The sequence below is a fragment of the Sesamum indicum genome, linkage group LG10, assembly GCF_000512975.1.
Source record: "Sesamum indicum cultivar Zhongzhi No. 13 linkage group LG10, S_indicum_v1.0, whole genome shotgun sequence".
NCBI classification, from domain to species: Eukaryota; Viridiplantae; Streptophyta; class Magnoliopsida; order Lamiales; family Pedaliaceae; genus Sesamum; species Sesamum indicum.
Genome location: NC_026154.1, coordinates 7,917,821 through 7,937,846, shown reverse-complemented (window position 1 = coordinate 7,937,846; position 20,026 = coordinate 7,917,821). Strand labels below are relative to the sequence as shown.

At 34.9% G+C, this 20,026-nt stretch overlaps 2 protein-coding genes across 2 annotated transcripts; both read right to left on the bottom strand.

Annotated features, from left to right (window-relative positions):
- Positions 1,245–2,823, bottom strand: LOC105172245 (GLABROUS1 enhancer-binding protein-like). Its single transcript, XM_020697218.1, has one exon. The coding sequence runs from the start codon at positions 2,294–2,296 to the stop codon at positions 1,433–1,435; it is 864 nt and encodes a 287-aa protein (XP_020552877.1). The 5' UTR covers positions 2,297–2,823; the 3' UTR covers positions 1,245–1,432.
- Positions 5,686–19,714, bottom strand: LOC105172201 (cytochrome P450 734A1). Its single transcript, XM_011093563.2, has 7 exons — positions 19,257–19,714; positions 18,434–18,633; positions 15,907–16,449; positions 15,487–15,637; positions 13,488–13,670; positions 12,256–12,398; positions 5,686–6,283 (listed from the first exon to the last, which is right to left on the bottom strand). The coding sequence occupies exons 1-7, from the start codon at positions 19,591–19,593 to the stop codon at positions 6,149–6,151; spliced, it is 1,692 nt and encodes a 563-aa protein (XP_011091865.1). The 5' UTR covers positions 19,594–19,714; the 3' UTR covers positions 5,686–6,148.

Genomic DNA, 20,026 nt, shown 5'->3' with positions numbered 1-20,026 from the left:
AGACTTGATGGATAACCATGACTTTGTTCAGGAAGCTAGCCTCATAGCTCAGTTGTTGAGTGGTCTATAGACTTGATGAAACTATTTGGATGAGTGTGGAGGTGGGCCGCCTTCTATGAAAGAAAAATGAAAGTTCTTTTTAGAACACTCATTAGAACCCAAGGTATAAGCGCAAGAATAGCGCTCGAAACTTCATTGCAGAACAACGAATACTAAGGAATTCATACGTGATTGTGGGGGTCTCAATTTGAGCTATCGAAAGTTCAAGAGTCATATCACTCTCGTTAGCCGAATTGATTGCCTCACTTCACTATGCATTAATTCAATCGAAAGTATTAATGCTTAAGTATATTTCTTCCTTCATTCAAAAATTATATTCTTCATCTACATTAGTAATTTGTGGAGGATTGTTGGGAATGACTAATGCCTTTTCCTTGTTGCAAATAGAGAATATAAACAACTTTTCTCCTATATATATTAAACCATCTTGCTACCTTTGGAATGAGAAGTGTGGGTAGGTGGATTTTGGAAGAATCACCACATGTGGGCGCCCGCCCATCCCGTCTCGATCCCGACGGGACTGGGCACGCGCTTTTATATATATTTTTTGAAAAAATTACATTTGAATCCTTCATTTCTCATGTTTTTGGACTCCTAAGTGACCAAGTCTTCTCATTTGCCCTCATTAGCCGAGTTTTTTGCTTCTGTTGAATAATAAATCCGTTGGTAACCTTTTTTATGGCTGGTGTAGAGTCCATGGTTGTCCAGCAACCAAGTTGTGCGTCTATAAATAGACTCAACTCCATGCATTTGAAACACTAAAAGAATTCGAGAGCCTCTTCTCTTCTATCTGCTTTCTTTCTTTTCTCTCTTGAGTGTTGTTTTGTTCGCTGTTACAAGCTTTCTTCTACGAGTGCACGTGTAATAGCGTTATAGCTATGTTAACCTTGGGGAGCAATCGATTTATACTATCTGCACCACTGTAGTATCGAAATTTAGTTTTCAATGCAGTAATTTTCCATGGCACAATCTTTTATTTTTCTAACAACGTGTTCTTAGTAGATTGGGTTTAGCTCCATATTTCATTGATTTAATAATGTTGTGTTTCATTTATGAAGTTCTCTTTTATTTTGAATGGAATCGGTTCGATTTCTTGAGTCCAAGTTGAGGGATTCGGTAGGGGATCCTATTTCCCAGTTCCTATTTATCATATGTGCAGAAGCTCTTAGCCATATGTTGCAAATGGTTGAGGAAACAGGGGCTATTCAAAAGGTGGCGCATGATGCTCCTCGAATTCCGCACTTGCTTTTTTTTTTTTACCCAAAATCTAGAATTAGCTTAACAATCCATCCATAGCATAGACACAAATTACCCAAAATCCTACAGTTATAACACTGCCAAGGCATTAATATGACATAACCTGTCTACAGCTTCAGTGACCCCCGGACTTCACAGCATCCAGAATAAGCTTTGCCTGTGCAGTCTTCACCTCCAACTGCCTCAGGTTGACCTCCATCTCCTCGACTCTCAGCTTCTTCCATTCTTTTTCCCCCTCGAGCCCTTTTCCGCTTTCAAAATACTCTGCCCCAATCCTCAGAATCCTCTCCTCCACAGTCACACCACCAGAATTCACTCGCTTGGCTGGCAACAACCTCTCCGGATCACTATTCACAACCTCCACACTCTTCACATCCTTAGCTTCCTCATTTTCAACCGTGTTAGGCCTCTTGCTTGGATTCTTCCTCAGTGCACTACCGTTCCCCATCACTTTTTCAACCCCATTTTCTTTCCCACTCTCATTCCCCCAAATTTTCTTGGACAACTCGTAAGCTTTCTGCTCATGTGGCTTCGAGAAGGTCCTATCCTTACCCTCCTTCTCTTTGCACTTATTGTTCTCATACTTCTTCCTCAACCTCCTAATCTTATCCTGTAATTGAGTCCTAGTCACGTCCACATGCAAATTCTTCTTAATAAAATCATGAAAAGCACTCAAGTCAGCAACCGGATCGAACTTCTTCTTGATCACATAATCTATCATCCCTTGCAAAATCACAATCTCGTCATCCTCACTCCAAAGCCTCTGGAAAAGCAATTTCTTCGAATCATCAGTAGACTTTTTCTCGCAAGTGTCGGGCTCGGCCTTTTTCTTCCACTTCTTAGCATCCTTAGTCTCCGTTTCTTTCTCTTCGGCAGGGCGTTTTGTGGCGGTGGATTTAGCAGGAGTTACGAGATCCGAAGCAATGGGCTTGGATCTGAGCTTCCTAGCGCCGTCATTGGATTTCTGTTCATTTTCCATGGGCTTGGATGCTATGGGCTTGACGTTCGGGTCTGGTTCGTCGGACTCTGACTCCGATTCAGATCCAGACTCCTCCTCATCAGAGGATGAAGGCAGTTGCGGTTGGGGTTGAGAGGAGGACTGAGGTTGGGCTTTCTTGGGAGTTGCCTATGTTGAGGATGAGCGCTTTTTGCTAACTTGCGCTAGATCGGGTTCGGAGTCGGAATCCTGCGAGCCAGCGTCTTTAGAAGTAGCTTCGTCATCTTCTTCCTCCCCTGATTCCGTTTCGGATTCCACGGGCTTCTTGGGTTCCCAATTCTTAGCCATCTTTCGAGACACACTTGCTTTTTTGTTGATGATTCCATTATCTATTGTAAGGCATATGATGAATCATTTCTAAATGTGCGTATTCTTTTAGAAATGTGAACTTTTAGAAATCTCAGATGATGTTTAGCTCAAATGTTTCCTTTGATGTTCGTGACTACTTGGTAATTTGAATGTGCAGATTGGGGATCGATTGGAGAAATCCTTGGAGTTTATTATTATGGTTTTTTGTTTACTACTTCCGCTAGTATATTCTCGGGTCGTATCACACATTCCTTTTAATGTGTTCTTTTTATTTTTCAAAATTTGAAAATGAAATTAAATATAAAACTTTGTACAAACATGAACCAAAATTTCATATTTAGAATAATTAACTTCAATATATGCAAATATTAACTGAACATGCAATATCAATATGAACAAGTCTATCATAATGATGAGGACAATAATATATAAATACTTCAAAGTAAAATTAAGTTAAAATAGAGAGAATTAAAAATATAATTTTGAAGTTAACTACTTAAGAACTAAGAAATCACGACCTTAGGTTGTATGAAAATTTTAGTTTACTATTAAAATAGTTTTGGCAAATCAAGACAAATAATGCATGTGATATATGTAAAATAAATTTAAATAACTAGCATGTAGAAGTCACATCACTTGACGTTGTTCTAAGATCGTTATGGCCTTCCTCCATGCAGGTACTATCGGCTCACCACCACCCCAATATAAAACCCACGAAGGCCTCAATTGATGTTTCTATTGTGAGCACGTTCACAAGAAGACTAGAGAACTAGACCTTATCAAGTTGCCTAAAAGTATGTAATAAGAATAATAAGAATGTGAGAATTGAGATGCAAGAGTGAGTTGTGTGTGTTCCTGATCTTGGGGACTTGCTATTTATAGTGTTAGGATAGAAGATGTAACGCTCCAAATTAAAATAAAAATGATGATCATTAGTGGGGTGTTACAATATAAAAAGGGGTGATACACAATTCAATTTTAAAAAATAAAAATTAAAATATTATTTTGAAGTTTAAAACTTGAAATTGTAATAGTTTTTTCTACTTCTAAAAATTCGTTTAAACTCTTAATTTGCGCTAAGTAAGAATACATGTGTGCTTTTTTTCTATTGGAATATATTATGGTTTCTAATCTTCCAAATGATCCACATGAAGTGCAAGTTGTTTAATGCAAGATGAATCTTATGTATATATATGTGCGTAGAAGTTTCTTGCATTTGGAGAAAAGGTGAGATATTGTTTCATCTTGCTCAATACAGATTGTACAAATGGGATTACTAATACATTTTTTGAAAAATTGCATAAAACCCCCATATTTTAGAAATTCGATTACAAATTTTCATATTAAAAATATATACAAAAATCTTCTGTAATATCTGAAATGTTGCTAGTGCTCATCTTCCGTCAATTGTCCTTAACAAAATCAACTTTTTTCGTGGTTTGCCATTGTGTCCTTATTTTAGTAGCTATTGATGTTTCCTAATTAAAAATGAACGGCTTAAATTCCAAAAGACGTGAAACCTTTTGGTTGATCCATGTAGATCTCTTACTCGATGAAACCATTCAAAAAGGCCGTCCTAATATCCATCTGGCATATTTCATAGCCATTGCCACGGGCAAATAGGTTTTCTCAAAGTTGACCCCCAGTCGTTGTGTGTATCTTTTGCCATGAACCTAGACCTGAACGCAAGTAACCTCCTCGCTAGCTTCAAACTTATGTTTGTAGACCCATTTGCAACCACCTGGCTTAGCGCCTTTAGGTGGGTCCATGAGGGTCCAAACTTGATTCAAACCATCGAGTCTCTCTGTATGTTGTTAGATCATCGTCTAATTGGCTAGTCAACCCTAAGAATTCATACCTATTAGGATGTTGAGATATTCTAGTTGACCTATAGAGAACTAAAGCACTATTATTGGGAACCGTAGGTACAGATGGTGTTGCATTATCTTGATGAGGTAACTCACTTGACTCTTCAAGCAGTTCCTCTTCACAATGGCTATCTATGGGAAAATCCTTTTTTAAGTAATTTATAAAATATATTTTTGCATTATATATAAAATAAAGATATTATAATATATAATTATATTTAATTAACCGGGGTGGGGGGGACCGATCCATTTTGTTTTGTTCTTTTTTTATATATTATTTGTTGTATTTTTGTTTTGTAAATTTTAATATATTGAAATAATCTAATTTAGTATATTTTATGTCTAAATATATTATATTAAAAGAATTAAATTTTATTACTGTAATTTATATAAATAATATAATTTCAAAATATATCCAACACAAAATTAAATTAAGTAATAATATTCTAAAAATAAAATCATGTATTAGTTTTAGAAACTTATTAATAATATTAGTTTTAAAAATTTGATAGTTCGTATGTAAAATATGTAGAGTAATTTAATTTGACGTAATAATATTTCTTATATATAAATATTGATGAATACTATTTTTAAGTATTTATCATACTTTTTTCACCAAAACATAAAAAACTATAAAGAATTAATCAAAAACAATATTTGATAGGAACAATTTTTTCTATTCAAAGAGGATAAAGGTTGAAAATACATCAAAAAATTATCCCATTCACATGTCCAGCTCGTGTAGATAACTCTACACTTTTTTGGACGGAAAGGACTTTTTTACGGTGTTTATAATTACGCAGATTTTTTCTTTTTTTGCTATTTAATTAACACAAATAAATATTTAGTAATTTTTCTATAACACAGGAGTGTAATACGCAATTCTCCCTACAGTTTTGGTTAATTATTTATCCAGCGTATTAAGAGCATTATGTGAGACTGAAAGAGGAGATTTGAGGCCCTTTTACCGCAGACCAGTGTTGCCTGAGCAGTTTGGCCCCTTTCCTCTTTGGTTTTCCAACTCCGCTCTTCTCAATGTTAAATGCAGAATTTTCAACTCTTGCCTTTTTGATGCCTTACTTTCTATGTTTGTTCTGACTATAATTTATGAAGATTAAATTATCTAAAAGGAAAAAATATGAAAGCATTCAAAAGAATCTCCAATAAGAAAATTCCCTGAGTAGGATCCAAGAAATGCATCAAAAGCAAACAGATAAGTTCATCGTCATATATACATATCATACAACTCCAGAGTAAGCAAATGTTTTGAGTAGCACAACAACTTGACCGTTCATTACTGGGGATAAACAGGTCATTGACAAATTATTTCCTTAACAGAACAGGTAGATTTTAATCACAAGCTATGACAACTCTCGCCAGAGAGAAAAAAGGGAGTCATTAACAACAGTCACAACGGGGATGAAACAAGAGGCTCCAAGAGAGTGGTCTAGCGCTTCAAAAACTACTCTACAATATTATAATAGCATGAAGACGGCGCCAGTGCCACATAAAAAACATTGAAGGAAAAAACATGGGGAGCGGAAATATACCCACGTACTATCCTCCACATTGAGCACAACGAGAGCCCCAAAAATTGAAATCTGTTGTTGTTTGAGATTCAAGAGTCGTGGCTCCTTCATTTATTTGTCATTCGAAATTAAATAGACACGGCTTCTTCATTTATTCCATTGTTCCTTTTTGCAAAAACTATCTGGGGACTTGGAAGAAGCTTAAGAACACAGTTATTCATCATATGTTTTGGGTTGCTTTCAGATCCTGGCAGGAGCCTTACCTGCAGTGATAAGTTAAACATGTGAAGTCCCGCTTGGGTTTTACGTAACGAGGCAGATTAACTTATAAAAACCAAAGCAGAAACTCTTGGATTCTAAGGCAAGGCAAGAAAAAGCAGGGCCATAGAGTAGAAACAAAAGCTTAAGGGAGTTTATGCATTAGCTTTAATCACTTTTCAACTTTAGGACTTCAAACGATCAACTTTTGAAAATTTGGAGTATCAGCTTCAGGTTTCGAAACTCTAGAAAAAAGTACCCTTGACCCAAAAGCTAGAAACACCCCTAATTGCTTTCGATTTTCGGTAATCCAATATGATTTTTGCGTATTTTTCCCTCCTTGTAGTAATGATTATTAACAAATAAGCTTACATTTGTCTTTATCAATTAAGTTCTTCAAATCACTTTTGCAAACAGCCACCGTCTACTTTTCTCTACTTCTCACTATTTTTAACAAAATCTCCAACTTCTGGTTCTACAAATTTCAACATTTTATACATATTATCACTTCTCCAAAAGCAAAAACTTCTATAAACACTACCTGAAACCAAAACAAGGAATAGTTTAAAAAATAAGTTGCTTCCATAGTTAAAGGCGCACGGCGAGCCACAACGCAAAGCTGCCCTGGAGCCATGGTGCACGGTGCATGGCGCGGCGTGCGGACTTCTAAATTACGGTGCAAATTTGCATAAATAAATTATATATTCATATATTAATATATCTTTTAACTTCAATATTACACAAACAATTAAATATAGATATTAGAAATTATATTAATCATTATATCATATAATAAATGTGTAAAACAACTAGTAATGGTTTTTCTCTTTTCTTCTGTTTCTTTTTCAAAATTTTTCTTTCACATCATTCTGTAATTTTTTTTGAAAAAAAATAAGTTAAAAGGTTTAAAGAAACCCTACATTTCTCAGTTACTTTCTTTTAAATATTTATTCCCTTTTTCTTTTCTTTTCTCCTTGTGTAAAACCCTAGTTCTCCTCATTCTCTGAAACCTTAGTTTTGGGCAGCAGCTGCCGGCGCCGGCGCCGGAACCCTAGCGTGGCACAGCTTTCGCGAGCGTACTCTGCCCCTGTAGCGCCCTCTGCCACTACTGCGTCTTTGAAAAAAACTGGGTTTCGCCCAGAGGCTTGCAGAAGGCGCGCCTCTGAGCCTCGCAGAAAGGCACGCCTTTCCACAGCCATGACAAAGCCCAGCGCCATTTTTTGAAAATGGGGCTGGGCTTGCGCCTTATGCGCCTTGCACCATGGCGTGCTATTAATAACTATGGTTGCTTGATTAGGCAGTACTGTTTATTCTTCAAAAGTTATGTATGGGAAACTCAAGATTACTAATAGAATCTGTTACAGGAGAATCTAATAAAGAAAACAGTCTCATTAGGCCCAAGAGTTCCATTTGGAGCACTTGTCCCCCTAGAAAATTCAAGCACTCTGGTACCAGTCAAAGAAAAACTTACCCATAGCATAAGCAGAAACACAATTCAAGTACAGCATTACTATAAATGCATTGAACAAGTAGTTAGTAGTCAGAGTGCACCAGGATTTGACAAGGATTTGAGGAGCAAACTTGTGGGCATCTACTGGAGACAGTTATAGCCAACGTTTAGAGATGTACGCACCCAAGTACAATCGTGCAAAGAGAGTATGACATTTTCAAAATTTCTCTCCCATTTCCACACTGTTCTTTTCTTTTTGTCCTTGTTAATTATAAAACTTTTGAGGAAAAGAAAAAATTACAGAACATTGTAAAAATAAAACATCAGATTTTACTGTAAATTGTGGATACAGTCCATGCTTTCTAAAAACAAAAAGGCGGTAACAAAGATACGCTTTTTAAACCAAAGAAAGAAAAAGGGAAAAGTCAGCATGTTCCCTGACTTGCCTTACAACGACTAGACTAGTTGCCGAAAGAAGTTAGAGACAACCCTGTTGCAGATTTATATTAAAAAAGAAGGAAAGAAAGAGGGTTATAGGAGGAGGTAAAGCTGCTAGCAAATAATTCAGAAACTCCTGACCTTAGAAATAATCTGTCCTTCAGGTACCAAGAGTTTAAAGAATTGCATGAAGAATAATATTATGAGAATTAAAAAAATTACTAAGTTCAGCTTCAAAATATTTGGGGCAAAAAATAACCAGAAAATATTTGGTGAAGAACACCATCACAGATACACCAAAATATGTTCGGCCACTGGAAAATATAAAAAGTAAAGAGAAGACTGTTTAGAGTTGTAGAGAGAAAGGGCAAATTGATCTGGGGAGGATGGATTAGGGAGCTGCTGAATGAGATCACAAGCAGCATCCACTCCTCTTTCAACCAATCTTCTCTTATCTTTTCTATTTTTTTTTTTTTCAAAATCCAATCACAAACTGACATCTAGTCATCAACCAAGTCAACAACTATTATAATCACTGTAAGCTGTGGTGTACTGACCTGACACCTTTCTTTTCTCTTTCCTTCAATCAATTTTCCATGCTTAAAGGCCACTGCTCTGATGCAACTCAGTACATATGGTGATCTTTTCACTTTTTTTCCAACAAGTGCTAAGAGTCGCTAATGATTTGATTTTCCAGATATAAAATAATAATTATAATAAATTTAGAAAGCATGGATAATTCATTAATTTCTTAGGAATACAAATATACACATAGAAATTTTGGACAAAATCTTTTACTTTCAGTGTTCCATAGTTTCTTTTTCCTGAAAAATTACACAATCAACAATCAAGGACGGGCCACCTGCCCCATAGGGATCCTATACTTTGTAAATCAATACTCAATTTGCCCTTTAATATAATTTTTAATACACTCAACAATAAACTCGTTTTTTTTTTTCAAGACTAAATTTGACCAAGGAAATATAGAAGTAACCTGAAGGTAAACTTGAGATTTACTTTTAACTTTGTATTTACATGGTTAGAAATGTATCCAAGGGACTTAGGCAATCAAAGCTTCAGCAGAAAGGGAGTGTTTGCAAGAGTTTGAAAAAGCACTTTTCAGCTTTTGTCTCCAAAAAAGCACTTTTGAGGTGTTTGCGATGCAGCTACAGCTTGTATCTTCTTAAACTGTTAAGAAAATCACTTCTAGGCCAAACGCCCAAGTGCTTCTAGCTACTTTGACCTTTTTGTAAATAAATCCAATTTCCTTTTTACTACTTAACCCTCACTATAATAATTTTAATTCAAGTTTATTATTTTTAATTTATTTTTAAAATTGCATATTTAAAGTTGATATTGAAATTTTCAAATAATTTGAATAATTTAACAGTAATCAAATTTACACTTTCACATATATAATATTTTAGAATTTTTGTATTTTGTTTGTTATATTATCTAATTATATTGTTCCTATATCAATAAAAAATATAAATTAAATGGCTATGATTAATTAATAAAACTTTTTTTTTTTTTTTTTTTGCATTCATGCAAGTTTCGTTATTGTATATGAATCAACAATGATATTACTTAATGGATGTATTATTAAATTAAACATTCAATTTTCTATGAATATTTTTAATAAATCAAATATGAAATATACTAATCGAAATAAAATTCTTTTTTTTTTTGAAAAAACAATTATTATTGACAAATACAGGGGTGGCAGACGAGTCAAGCCGGCTCAATTTTGAGCTCGACCTTGAGCTTAATTTCCTCTGTGCATAAGCTCGCGAGCTTTTTCCTTTTATTTATTTATTTTTATGTATTTTTATTTTTAATATTTTTATATATTTAATTTCATATTCAATACTTTATCAATTATACTCAAAATTAACCATATATTATAATTATTAATTAAGTTTTAGATAATAATAAACTGTGGTACTTTTATTTATACATTTAATCTTTATACAAAAACAAGCTTAATTAATAATTTAGTAAGTTTAATATTTATTTAAAATAATTATTTAATATAAACATGCAAATTTTATATATTATATTTTAATATCTATTTGTAATCTCTTATACTTTTTAAAATTGACAAGTCCCTAAGAATTAAGTTATGATTTTTTATGTATATTTGTGAGTTTTATATTTATATCAAGATATATAGTGTGCAATCTATTTTATTACTTATAAATTTATATCACAATTTGGTGATTCCCATAAATTGATCTATAGATCATCATCATCATAATAATAATAATAATAATAGTAGTAGTAGTAATAGTAATAATGATGATGGTGGTGGTGGTTGAACAATTTTAATTATTGTTATTGTTATTTTGTTAGATATAATGAGATCAATTACTATTTTGTACTTTGATTTAAAAAAATTCGTCTCTTAAATTTCTTTTGTATATAATAAGATCAACAACTTTTAAAATATAACTTATGTATAGTTCTTTTTATTAATACTAATAACTATACAAAATTATATACAAGTATTTTGATAATTTGATGTATATATATTTTCTAAACTTTCACGAATTATATTACTACTAAACTAATTAGTAATTTAGATTTATAACAATAAATTAAAATATTATACCATATGTTTAGTATTTTTTATAATTAATATAATAATATTTACTGTTATTTATTTATAACAATATAATTTTATTAAAAAAATATACAACCCAACAATTTTATTAGAAAAAACATAGTGTATCATTCTCTTTTTCTCTTTCATTCTCACAACTCTAAATTTTAAAACCCCAATTTCTTCTCTACTCTCATTTCTCTAAATTCTAAAACACCAATTTTTTTTCCACTCTTTTTTTCTTTCTCCCCCTTCCGAGATCTAAATCCCTTATTTCTTCCCACTCTTTTTTTTTCTTTCCCCCGACCATATTTACATCCTAAAATGCAACCCTAGCCCCAAATCAACAATTGCAAATCCCAATCCATCTACCACAGTGACGAGGAAGGCGATTGTTGTTGTGTCGGCCAAGCAAGAAGCTCGAATAGGTTTGGGGAAGGCTGGTGGAGTGGCTGAAAGAAATTTGGGGAAGAAAGTCGACCGTTTGGAGAGAGTTTTAGACAGAAAATTTTGTTAGTTGATTTTCACAAACACTTCCTAAGTTGCAGAATATACAAGAATCTGCATACTCCTCACATACTTGAATAACTGCAGAAAGTATCTGTGGAATTATCTGACTAAGTTGTAGAATATACAACAAACTGCATGGTCTTTACATACTTGAATAACTGAGACATTTCCTCAACTACTTAAAAAATTGCACCACAGCCAAACACAAAATATAAGTCAATCTCTAACAGAACTTTCTAAGAATCAATCAAAGCTAAAAGAAACAACTTTTCCAGTTCTTTCCAGCTTCAGAAGATAGGGGTCAAGAAGAATGTTTCATAGTTTTACTCAATTGCAGGCTGTACAAGTCAATTCTAATACAAACTTATCCAGTTCAAAGGATGGGCTTGGTTTTCCTACTCTTTAGCATGCCTGGGGAAATTAGCACTTATACTGAAAAATATGCAGAAATATGCGGACAACTGATTTCCAGTCAGCCGTTAGGTTCCCACTACCCCGCCAAAAAAAGGGGAAAAAAAGATTCACAAAAGCAACAAATGATACTCTTATCAAAAGCTTTCATCTGCTCAGCTTGTGGAAAGCTATAACTTGGTGTGCCTTTTGCATGTGCGTGTGACATGGGGACACAGATACATTACTTGCAAAGACAGACATAGAACACAGAAAATATTCAGGGAAGTTTTATATTAGAAGCATCTGATTTACACCTAAACCCTAAACTTAGAAAGTAACCCACCGAGTCCCAACTTTTGTCAGATATATCCAACTTCCATGTCCGATATTCAATCCTAATTTTAACTTTTCTTCTAATTTTTGGACATAGCAACTGCATGCCCAATGCATATAGAGTTGTGTTCAAAAGGTATCCATGTTCAGATTGTTTTCACACTGACTATGCTATTTTTCTAGGACTGCTCATGATCATGGGCAAAATATAAACTGGATAACAGGAAGAAACACAGGATAAGAGTATGAACCTCATAGTGTCCAATGAGAGCAGCAAACAATGATGAAATTCCAAGGACAGTTAACTTTTGTCCAATACAGGCGCGTGCACCAGATCCAAAAGGAAGAAATGCTCCACATTCATTTGGCTCTTTTATAATACAGGAATTGCATCCTGTTGCAAGAGAAATCATCAATAACAACTTAAATCTAACACATAGATTTATAGTACAAGTAGGAGGGCATGCATATTACATAAAATAAGCAGCATAACGAATTGCCCAACAGAACTCCCAAGTAGGATTGTCTCAACAATCTTCCATGTCAAAACAGACAGAAAAGGTTAGATTCGCAAGTCAGTTCCAGTACTTGGCTGTTGAAATGTGGATTCCCTTCGCTGGTCCTTTAGGTCCCAGCAAGAAGGCACTAATCTAAATGCTACCATGTGATTTAGCTTTTTGTAGAACAAAGAAGCAAGGCAGTTTATCAACTTGTTTTCTTTAGCTTATAACTGAAATTTTCTTTCTTTTTTTCCTGATAAGACTAGCTTATATCTGCATGTCTCTACTTTACCTTGATACCATCTAAAGTTTGAGTGTGAATAACCACATATGAACAATCATACATTCAGAAGGACTAATTTTTTTTTTTATGAAAGGTGGTGACTGAGAATTGGGATTGGTACTACTAAGCGGATGAGGAAAGAGATAAAGTGTTTTTTTGGGGTCATCATGTATAACTGCCAACTAGGGATCATCAAAAGTATATGGGAATAGAGAGACTTGAGGATGAAATTTGGCTGAAAACATATCATGGATGCCCAATGAGCAATATGCTTTCCTCGTATATCTGAGAGAAGGGAAAAGACTAATATATGTTCTTTTAACATATATGTAAGTAGATAGGAAAATCACACTTATGCTGGTACAACTCTAGTTAAAAACGTAGGAATTTCAGTGACATTCCATCCAGGCCACCAGAAAACCAGCAAAGTAAAGTTGAACATCGTTAGTGATAAGAAAACAAAATTTTATTTCCATCAGCATGAACTGAATAGACAAATTTGACCTCCATCTTGTTAAAATAAAATTGGATCAGTCTTCTTCATTTGTTCTTATCCTGACTTTAAATCACTAGTTATGTTTACTTATTTTCATTTATTACCGGAAGAGACTGTAAAACATGCCAAAGTAAACTTAATTAACAGCATCGACTTCAGAGGGATGTATGCTTTACATTAAAAATCACATGTAGACAACAATACCTGTCAACAACTCCTTTTGGTTGGAAATAAATCTGCCACTGCCATCAGTCCTTGAAAGAAAACGAAATGGATTGAACTTGCCAGCATCGTTCCCCCAATTTGAACAGTCCGTCTGAACCAACTGAACAGGCACAACGATAATCGCAGCAGCAGGTATCACCATACCATTTTTGAGTTTCAAATCTTCAATAAGCACAAACACAAGAAGAAATTAGTCACTGCACCCGAAAGAAATATTTTATATGCAGTTATTCTGGAAAGCTTAAGTTTTATGTATCTAGAATACGGAGTAGTGAGTCCAAGAGATCCTTGGATGCTACTTCAAGCATGAATAGACCACAATCCAACAGTGCACCGTAAAAAAGTATATAAATAAATAAAATAAATCAAGTGCTTAATCAGGTGATGAAAAGCAACTGAGCTGAAAATTTGTTATCATAAATCATATGCTTATAAAAATTCCGTAATTAATAACCCCATGTCACCTCCTACAGTCAACTTGAATGAATTCAGTTGTTTCATTGAATGTCTACCCTTATGCATTCATAATATTAGTTAGAACTTTTAAAGCATGCAGTACAAATTTTGCTCATAGCATATACAAAGGCTCAGCTGACTAAACTACTTCAAATCAATCTTCCCAATAACAAAAATAAATGGAATATATGCCATTCTACAAGGTTCGTAACGGGGAAAAAAATCTCAAAACTTCTCTGACACTACAAAAGGGGATCAGCTTAAAGCCTTAAACCACATAGAGGATGGGGTGATTATGTGTGCTCAAATAGAAACACATATATTCGTGAGCTAATGCCCTCCTTCCTTTGTCTTCTCAAATTACCTACATTAGACATTGGCACTAGTTCCAGAGTTGATTGACGCTCATCACAGCATCATAGAACCAGCAACGTTCCACCTATTAATTGCAAGGCTGGATCAATCTTCTCTTCTCATTTTAAAGTTTACTCTACTGAAAATTTTGATTCAACTCGTGGACTTGCAGATTAGTGTCCTTTTAAGTGGGTGATATAGTTCAATGGCTGGGACCTTGATGTCCATCATCTGCCAAACCTCACAAATTCGCTGAATAAAGATTCAAATTGGACTCGCATGGGAAAAGCCTTGGCGATGAAACAGATAATGACCAGGATACTGACAGAAGAGAAACTCATTACTTTTCACTTTTGCCTTAGCCATTAATTTTAGTCATACTGGTACTTGCTTTCAGTATTTAATATACAGCCTTAAGTTCCAGCAGCTCTTAATTTTATCTACACGTCATGGGCCACAAACAAGTTGGTGAATAAAAAAATATGTGGATGAAGACCATTTACACGGGTTCCTTCAGAGTAAATTTGATAAGTGGAGTAGCATATTTTAATGATAACTCCAGCATAAATTATCTAAATAAGGATCCATTTGCACTACATGTAGACAATCTATTTTAGCAACTCTTCATCCACATCCAACTATTGTTAGAACATAATAACTGCCATATTACCCTAACCAGTCACACTACCTAGAAAATGGTAGGCTATAACAGGATGACACTGAACCTATTGACATTCGGGAAATTTAATTATAGTTAAATGTATTCCAGAAAGTTCTCAAAACAAGTATAAAATTTCATCTGGAACCAGAGTCTTTGTGCAACAGCTTCTTCTTCACCCACATAAAAAGAGCAAAAGCAGCTTTTATGTAACTTGTAATATTTTAAAGAGTTTTTACTAAAAATGGAAAGATATTTTCTTTATAACCAAGACAGCAGTGCAAAGTCTGTAACTGTGCAGCCAACAATAATCAATGCAGAAATGTATCAAAAGCCCATAAATAAATCTTTCTTCTCCTTAAGAATTTGAGTGAATAACAAGATAAATGCAGGTATATCGTGCCAAAAACTTGTTCACTGACAAAGCAAGAAGATTTACAGAAGGAAGCTAAAGCAACATGTCAATTATGATGGGTGATTAAAACAAAAAAAAAAAGAAAAAAAAATTACCATGCCGGAGAGAGCATCTTTGCAGTAGAGGTCCAGCTGGAAGAAGACGAACTGATTCATATACAGTTGCCATGAGATTGGGCATTATATCTACATTCTGTTGATCTGGCCTTCTCCCAGTTTTTTGGGCCATAACTATTTCTGAGTGAATCTGTAAAAATCACATTCATTAAACAAAAATATCCCCATTGATATGGAATTGGTCCACTGGAATTTAATTATCAGAGAAAATTCTTAAAATGATAATACTCATTAAAGCCTAAATTGGATACTTTATGTAGTTAAAAAATCCAAGGCGAAAGTAAAACTAGGCTTCAGAATGGATTAATCATGTATTAGAATTACACGAGAAATCTACTAAGAATTCATGCCACAAAATTATAAATTTCATTTTAAATGAATAATTAAAAACAGAAGCACCTTATCCTGTATGTCCAAATGTGACACAAGCCTTGTCAAGATATTAGCAATAAGTGAACCCATAGTCAGAGACCCATGAAACATCAAACTTATTATTTCTCCACATGGTTCACATCGCACGTCACCATGGCCATCGAAATCCAATAAAAACTCCGACTTGCTGTCTTGTCTGCATTCTTGGATAAGCTCCCGGGTTAAGGATTTCACCTTAGTACATGAATCCTGATACTTCCAAAACTCCTGTTTCCAGAAAGGAGCAACACCATAGGATGCCCAAAAACACGCATCCTTAGCACTCTTCATTAGCAGCTCCTCATAGAGAGTTGCCTTAGGCCAAGTCAAAAATACATCTCCAAATATTGTGGCTCCCAGGATGGTAAAAGCTAGATGCTGAGAAAGCATTTCACAGTCCATACCTCCTTCGCGCATTGTAATCTGAGCTCTCTCTATGACGCAATCCAATACTTTCCCAGGAATCAATCTTGCTCTCTCAAGCAATTTACCCCCGAGTTTCAGTTCCAATGACTTCCGTTGATGTTCTACCTGCAGAAAATAGGTGAAATATGCATTTTTGCACAATTAGTATGGCACGAGTATAGATACTTTCAGTTGTTTTCAGTACTGAAAACAGGCCTGGTGCTTTATAGTTGCAGACCAGAATATCAACCATTATATTGTGTGGAGTTGGGGAAAAAACAATATTAAAGATCAAATTAGGAGAATACTAAGGTTATCACAAATTACTTCTAATGATATTTGCATCATCTGGCGATGAGTTAAGCCAAAATTGGCAAAAGGGGGCATCACCTGGCAACGAATTAAGACAAAATTGGCAAAAGAGTAAGATTGATCATTGCTACTCGGATGCCATCCAAGTAGGAGATAGGACCCTACCTTATTGCACAAGCACATACATCTAAACCTCCGTAGTCCATAGACCCAATAGAAGTAGGGGCCTCTAGCACTAGGTGATCCTTCAGATGGCCTTGATCATGGATGCAAAGTGACATGCGCAAGTCACTTTAGAGTAGAGATTAGACAATTTCAACAAAGTTTGTGCACTACAAAATAAGCTTGTACAATCCAAGTGGTACACAAATATGAGCCCATTGCCTACTACAAGCAATTGTCATCCCAAGCATTATGTCACTTAAAATATAATAATCTTCACAGTCTCTCTTTCAGATTAAAAATTACCCTTCATCATCAACGGTTAATTTCATTATCTTACATAAATCAAGCCTAATTAATAATACCACATACTTCTAAGTGATCAGAAGAGACAAAAAAACCTAAATTCTTGGGTCTTGGCCAGTTGTATTAGTTTCATTAAGGGTCAGTAAGATATATAACAAGACATTAGGAGACCACTGGTTGGTCACAGAAATAAGGCCAAACCAGCATTACTGATTTATCACCATATACTAATTACCTATTTACATTCTATTGGCAAAACTAATAAAGGTACACCAGAGCCATGGCAACAACTATAACAAAGCATAAGCTAATAACTTTTAGCTAGCAAACTTTTGCATGGTTAAATCAATAAACAAGTATCAGAATAAAATCTATAGTTACAGAACTCAAAAGATCCAGAGCAATCAAACTGCACTTCAGAGAAGCTCGAGCACACCAACTCTTTATTCAGAAATTCAAACTAGAGGAAAAAGAAACTCATAAATAGTGGGAAAATGGCATTTATCAACCCCCGTCCCACCCACCCAGTTGTGTTTGTGAGAGAATCAGAGGGAGGTAGAGGCAAGTGACAGGAAGGTGGGAAAGCGAAATTTTCACGGTTTGTCTCACTAAAATATTGGACCCAGACAGACCAGCCCGACCTGACAAATCAAATAGGTAGGTCGGTTCGCCAATTAGTCCATAAGCGGCCAAGGTCAAACCAAATGACCCCCCCAAAACAGCTTATTTTACAAAACTGGTTAAACCACAATCCAAAGGTAAAGTGATGGAGTCATTGATTATGGAAACCAACCAGTTCTTGACTTTTTTTAGACGTCCACAAAGTGACAAAATTTAGGATGAGGACAAAGACCTCTTACATTTTTGGTTGACAACAAATTTACAAAGATGCCACCAAAGGGATCCAAATCAAGGTTTCTTTTTCTCGCTCTCTGTTAGTCATCATGTTTCAATATACATCCTCTTCCACAGGGAGAGGGGGTGAGGCGTCCCTACATCTGCATCATATCAGCTTTTCTACCACAAGAAAGCACCCAGATGTCCTCAAGTAGGATTCACTTATTAGATAATTTCGGATTCCATAACTATAAAGATGTTTATCAGAACATGCTAGGAAACATACTCATGCAATTTGGCATGTAAAAACAGTATTCCACTTTATATTAGATATATTCAAGATTGAACTGTCAAGTGAGTATTCATTGCAATGAATTAACTAAAGTGTAACCTGATAATCTCACAAAATAACATCAAAAAGAGAGTTTGAACACAAAATTTAACAAGGAATTGAAATGAAAGAAGAGCAAGAAGGAGTGGGGACACAGCAAACCTTGTCAAAAGACGAGACAAAAAAGCTTGATTTTCCAAAAGCTAGATGAAAAGCCCTCCCTGTCAAAGGCGACTTATCCTCAGCCTTTGTAAGTACCTCGTTGATAAGTTCAGTATCCTTTATTGAGACCAGAAGCCGATTAGGACCTAGCCAGAGTCTCACAGCCCCTCCATATTTCTCGTGACACTTGTACAGGATATCTGAAAGCAGAAAAGCATAATAGCCCATCATAAGAATTTTTAAAACTTCATATCCAAAAACATTTAAGCAAAGTGAAAACCACTCCAGTGTATAGTCAAACTATACTACAGCCTCATCCCATTGTTACCATTCCCAAAACTAGCAACAGTTGCACAAACTACTATGGTTTGAGGGGCGCAGATTATCAGATTTTTACAATATTGTCTTTGAGTCTTGGTTTTAAAAAGCTCTAAATACGTACAAAACCTTATTTCGCAGTAACTATTCGATTTTAAACTTTATGGTCAAACTTTCCAATTTTGCATAAAACCCACAATTTATTGAAATGAATAGAATTGAGAAAACGGCTAAGAACCCAGATCTAGACAGATACAATTTTAGGACTCGGACTAAGTATCGACTAATTATGATGTTTCTTAATTATCCCATCCAGAAAGCATAAAGTCCTCCGGAACTATACTTCCTTCTTTACTTGTACAGATATTAGCTCATGCTATACTTTCAGTACCACTAATTCCATCGCACTTTATAATGCGAAATGTACTCCCAGAAACAAGAAAACTACAAAAGCAGGAACAGAAAAAGTAATCGAACAGAACAGAGAAACCATGAAGCGACAGACCAGTTAGATTGGACCGCGAGATGAGATGGCAGTGGCCGTAAACGGAAGGGGAAGGCGGCCCAGGTATGGCGCGGGCTTTGGCCCAAAACTCGAAAACCTTTGCTAATTTCCCGAGCAAAAAGGCAGTGACAGTAATCAGAGAGAGCCATAGGAAGGCATTGATCTCGCGTTCAAGGCAGGATCCCATATTTGCCAAGCATCGATTCCACGGTTCGAAGAGAGAGAAAGAGAAAGGAAGAGAGAAGGTAGACTGTACAGTTGGGGATTTTGACATTTTTGCTGGAACATGTGCATCTACATCTATATTTATATTTATATTACATAAAAATCTATACATTCATGTGTTCTACTGTACTGTATCTGCTTATATATATTTAAGTAGACGATGATTGGTGCTCCACTTTTCCTCCGTTGACTGCAAATCAATTAACAAGAATACATCTTTCCTGGCCGACTCTTGACGCTATTCTCAGAGACTCAGACCAATTAGTTGTAGGTAGACACTTGAAATGATTGAAAAAAATAAGATCAGAGTTTGAAGTCCGCATTTGGAGATGTGACAAGTGTTTTGATATTACTTTTGACAAATTTAAAAACTTTTGGAAACGGATGAGTATTTTGTATTATTATTTTTGGGGTAAAATCATTGTAACTGTTATAAATTTAGAGAAATTCTAAATTTATTAGCCTATCATTCTTAATAGAATATAAAGTAAAATATATGTATTTCTCCAACAAACTTTCTTTGTCATTCTCTCCAAAAACTATTT

Excerpts from the sequence above, each read along its gene's own strand:
- LOC105172245 (XM_020697218.1), bottom strand. The coding sequence starts at position 2,296 with ATGGAAAATGAACAGAAATCCAATGACGGCGCTAGGAAGCTCAGATCC.
- LOC105172201 (XM_011093563.2), bottom strand. The coding sequence starts at position 19,593 with ATGTATAGATTTTTATGTAATATAAATATAAATATAGATGTAGATGCA. Across the intron at positions 18,634-19,256 it reads CTCGCGGTCCAATCTAACTG|ATATCCTGTACAAGTGTCAC; the intron begins GTCTGTCGCTTC and ends TTCTGCTTTCAG. Across the intron at positions 16,450-18,433 it reads TTGTCTCGTCTTTTGACAAG|GTAGAACATCAACGGAAGTC; the intron begins GTTTGCTGTGTC and ends TATTTTCTGCAG.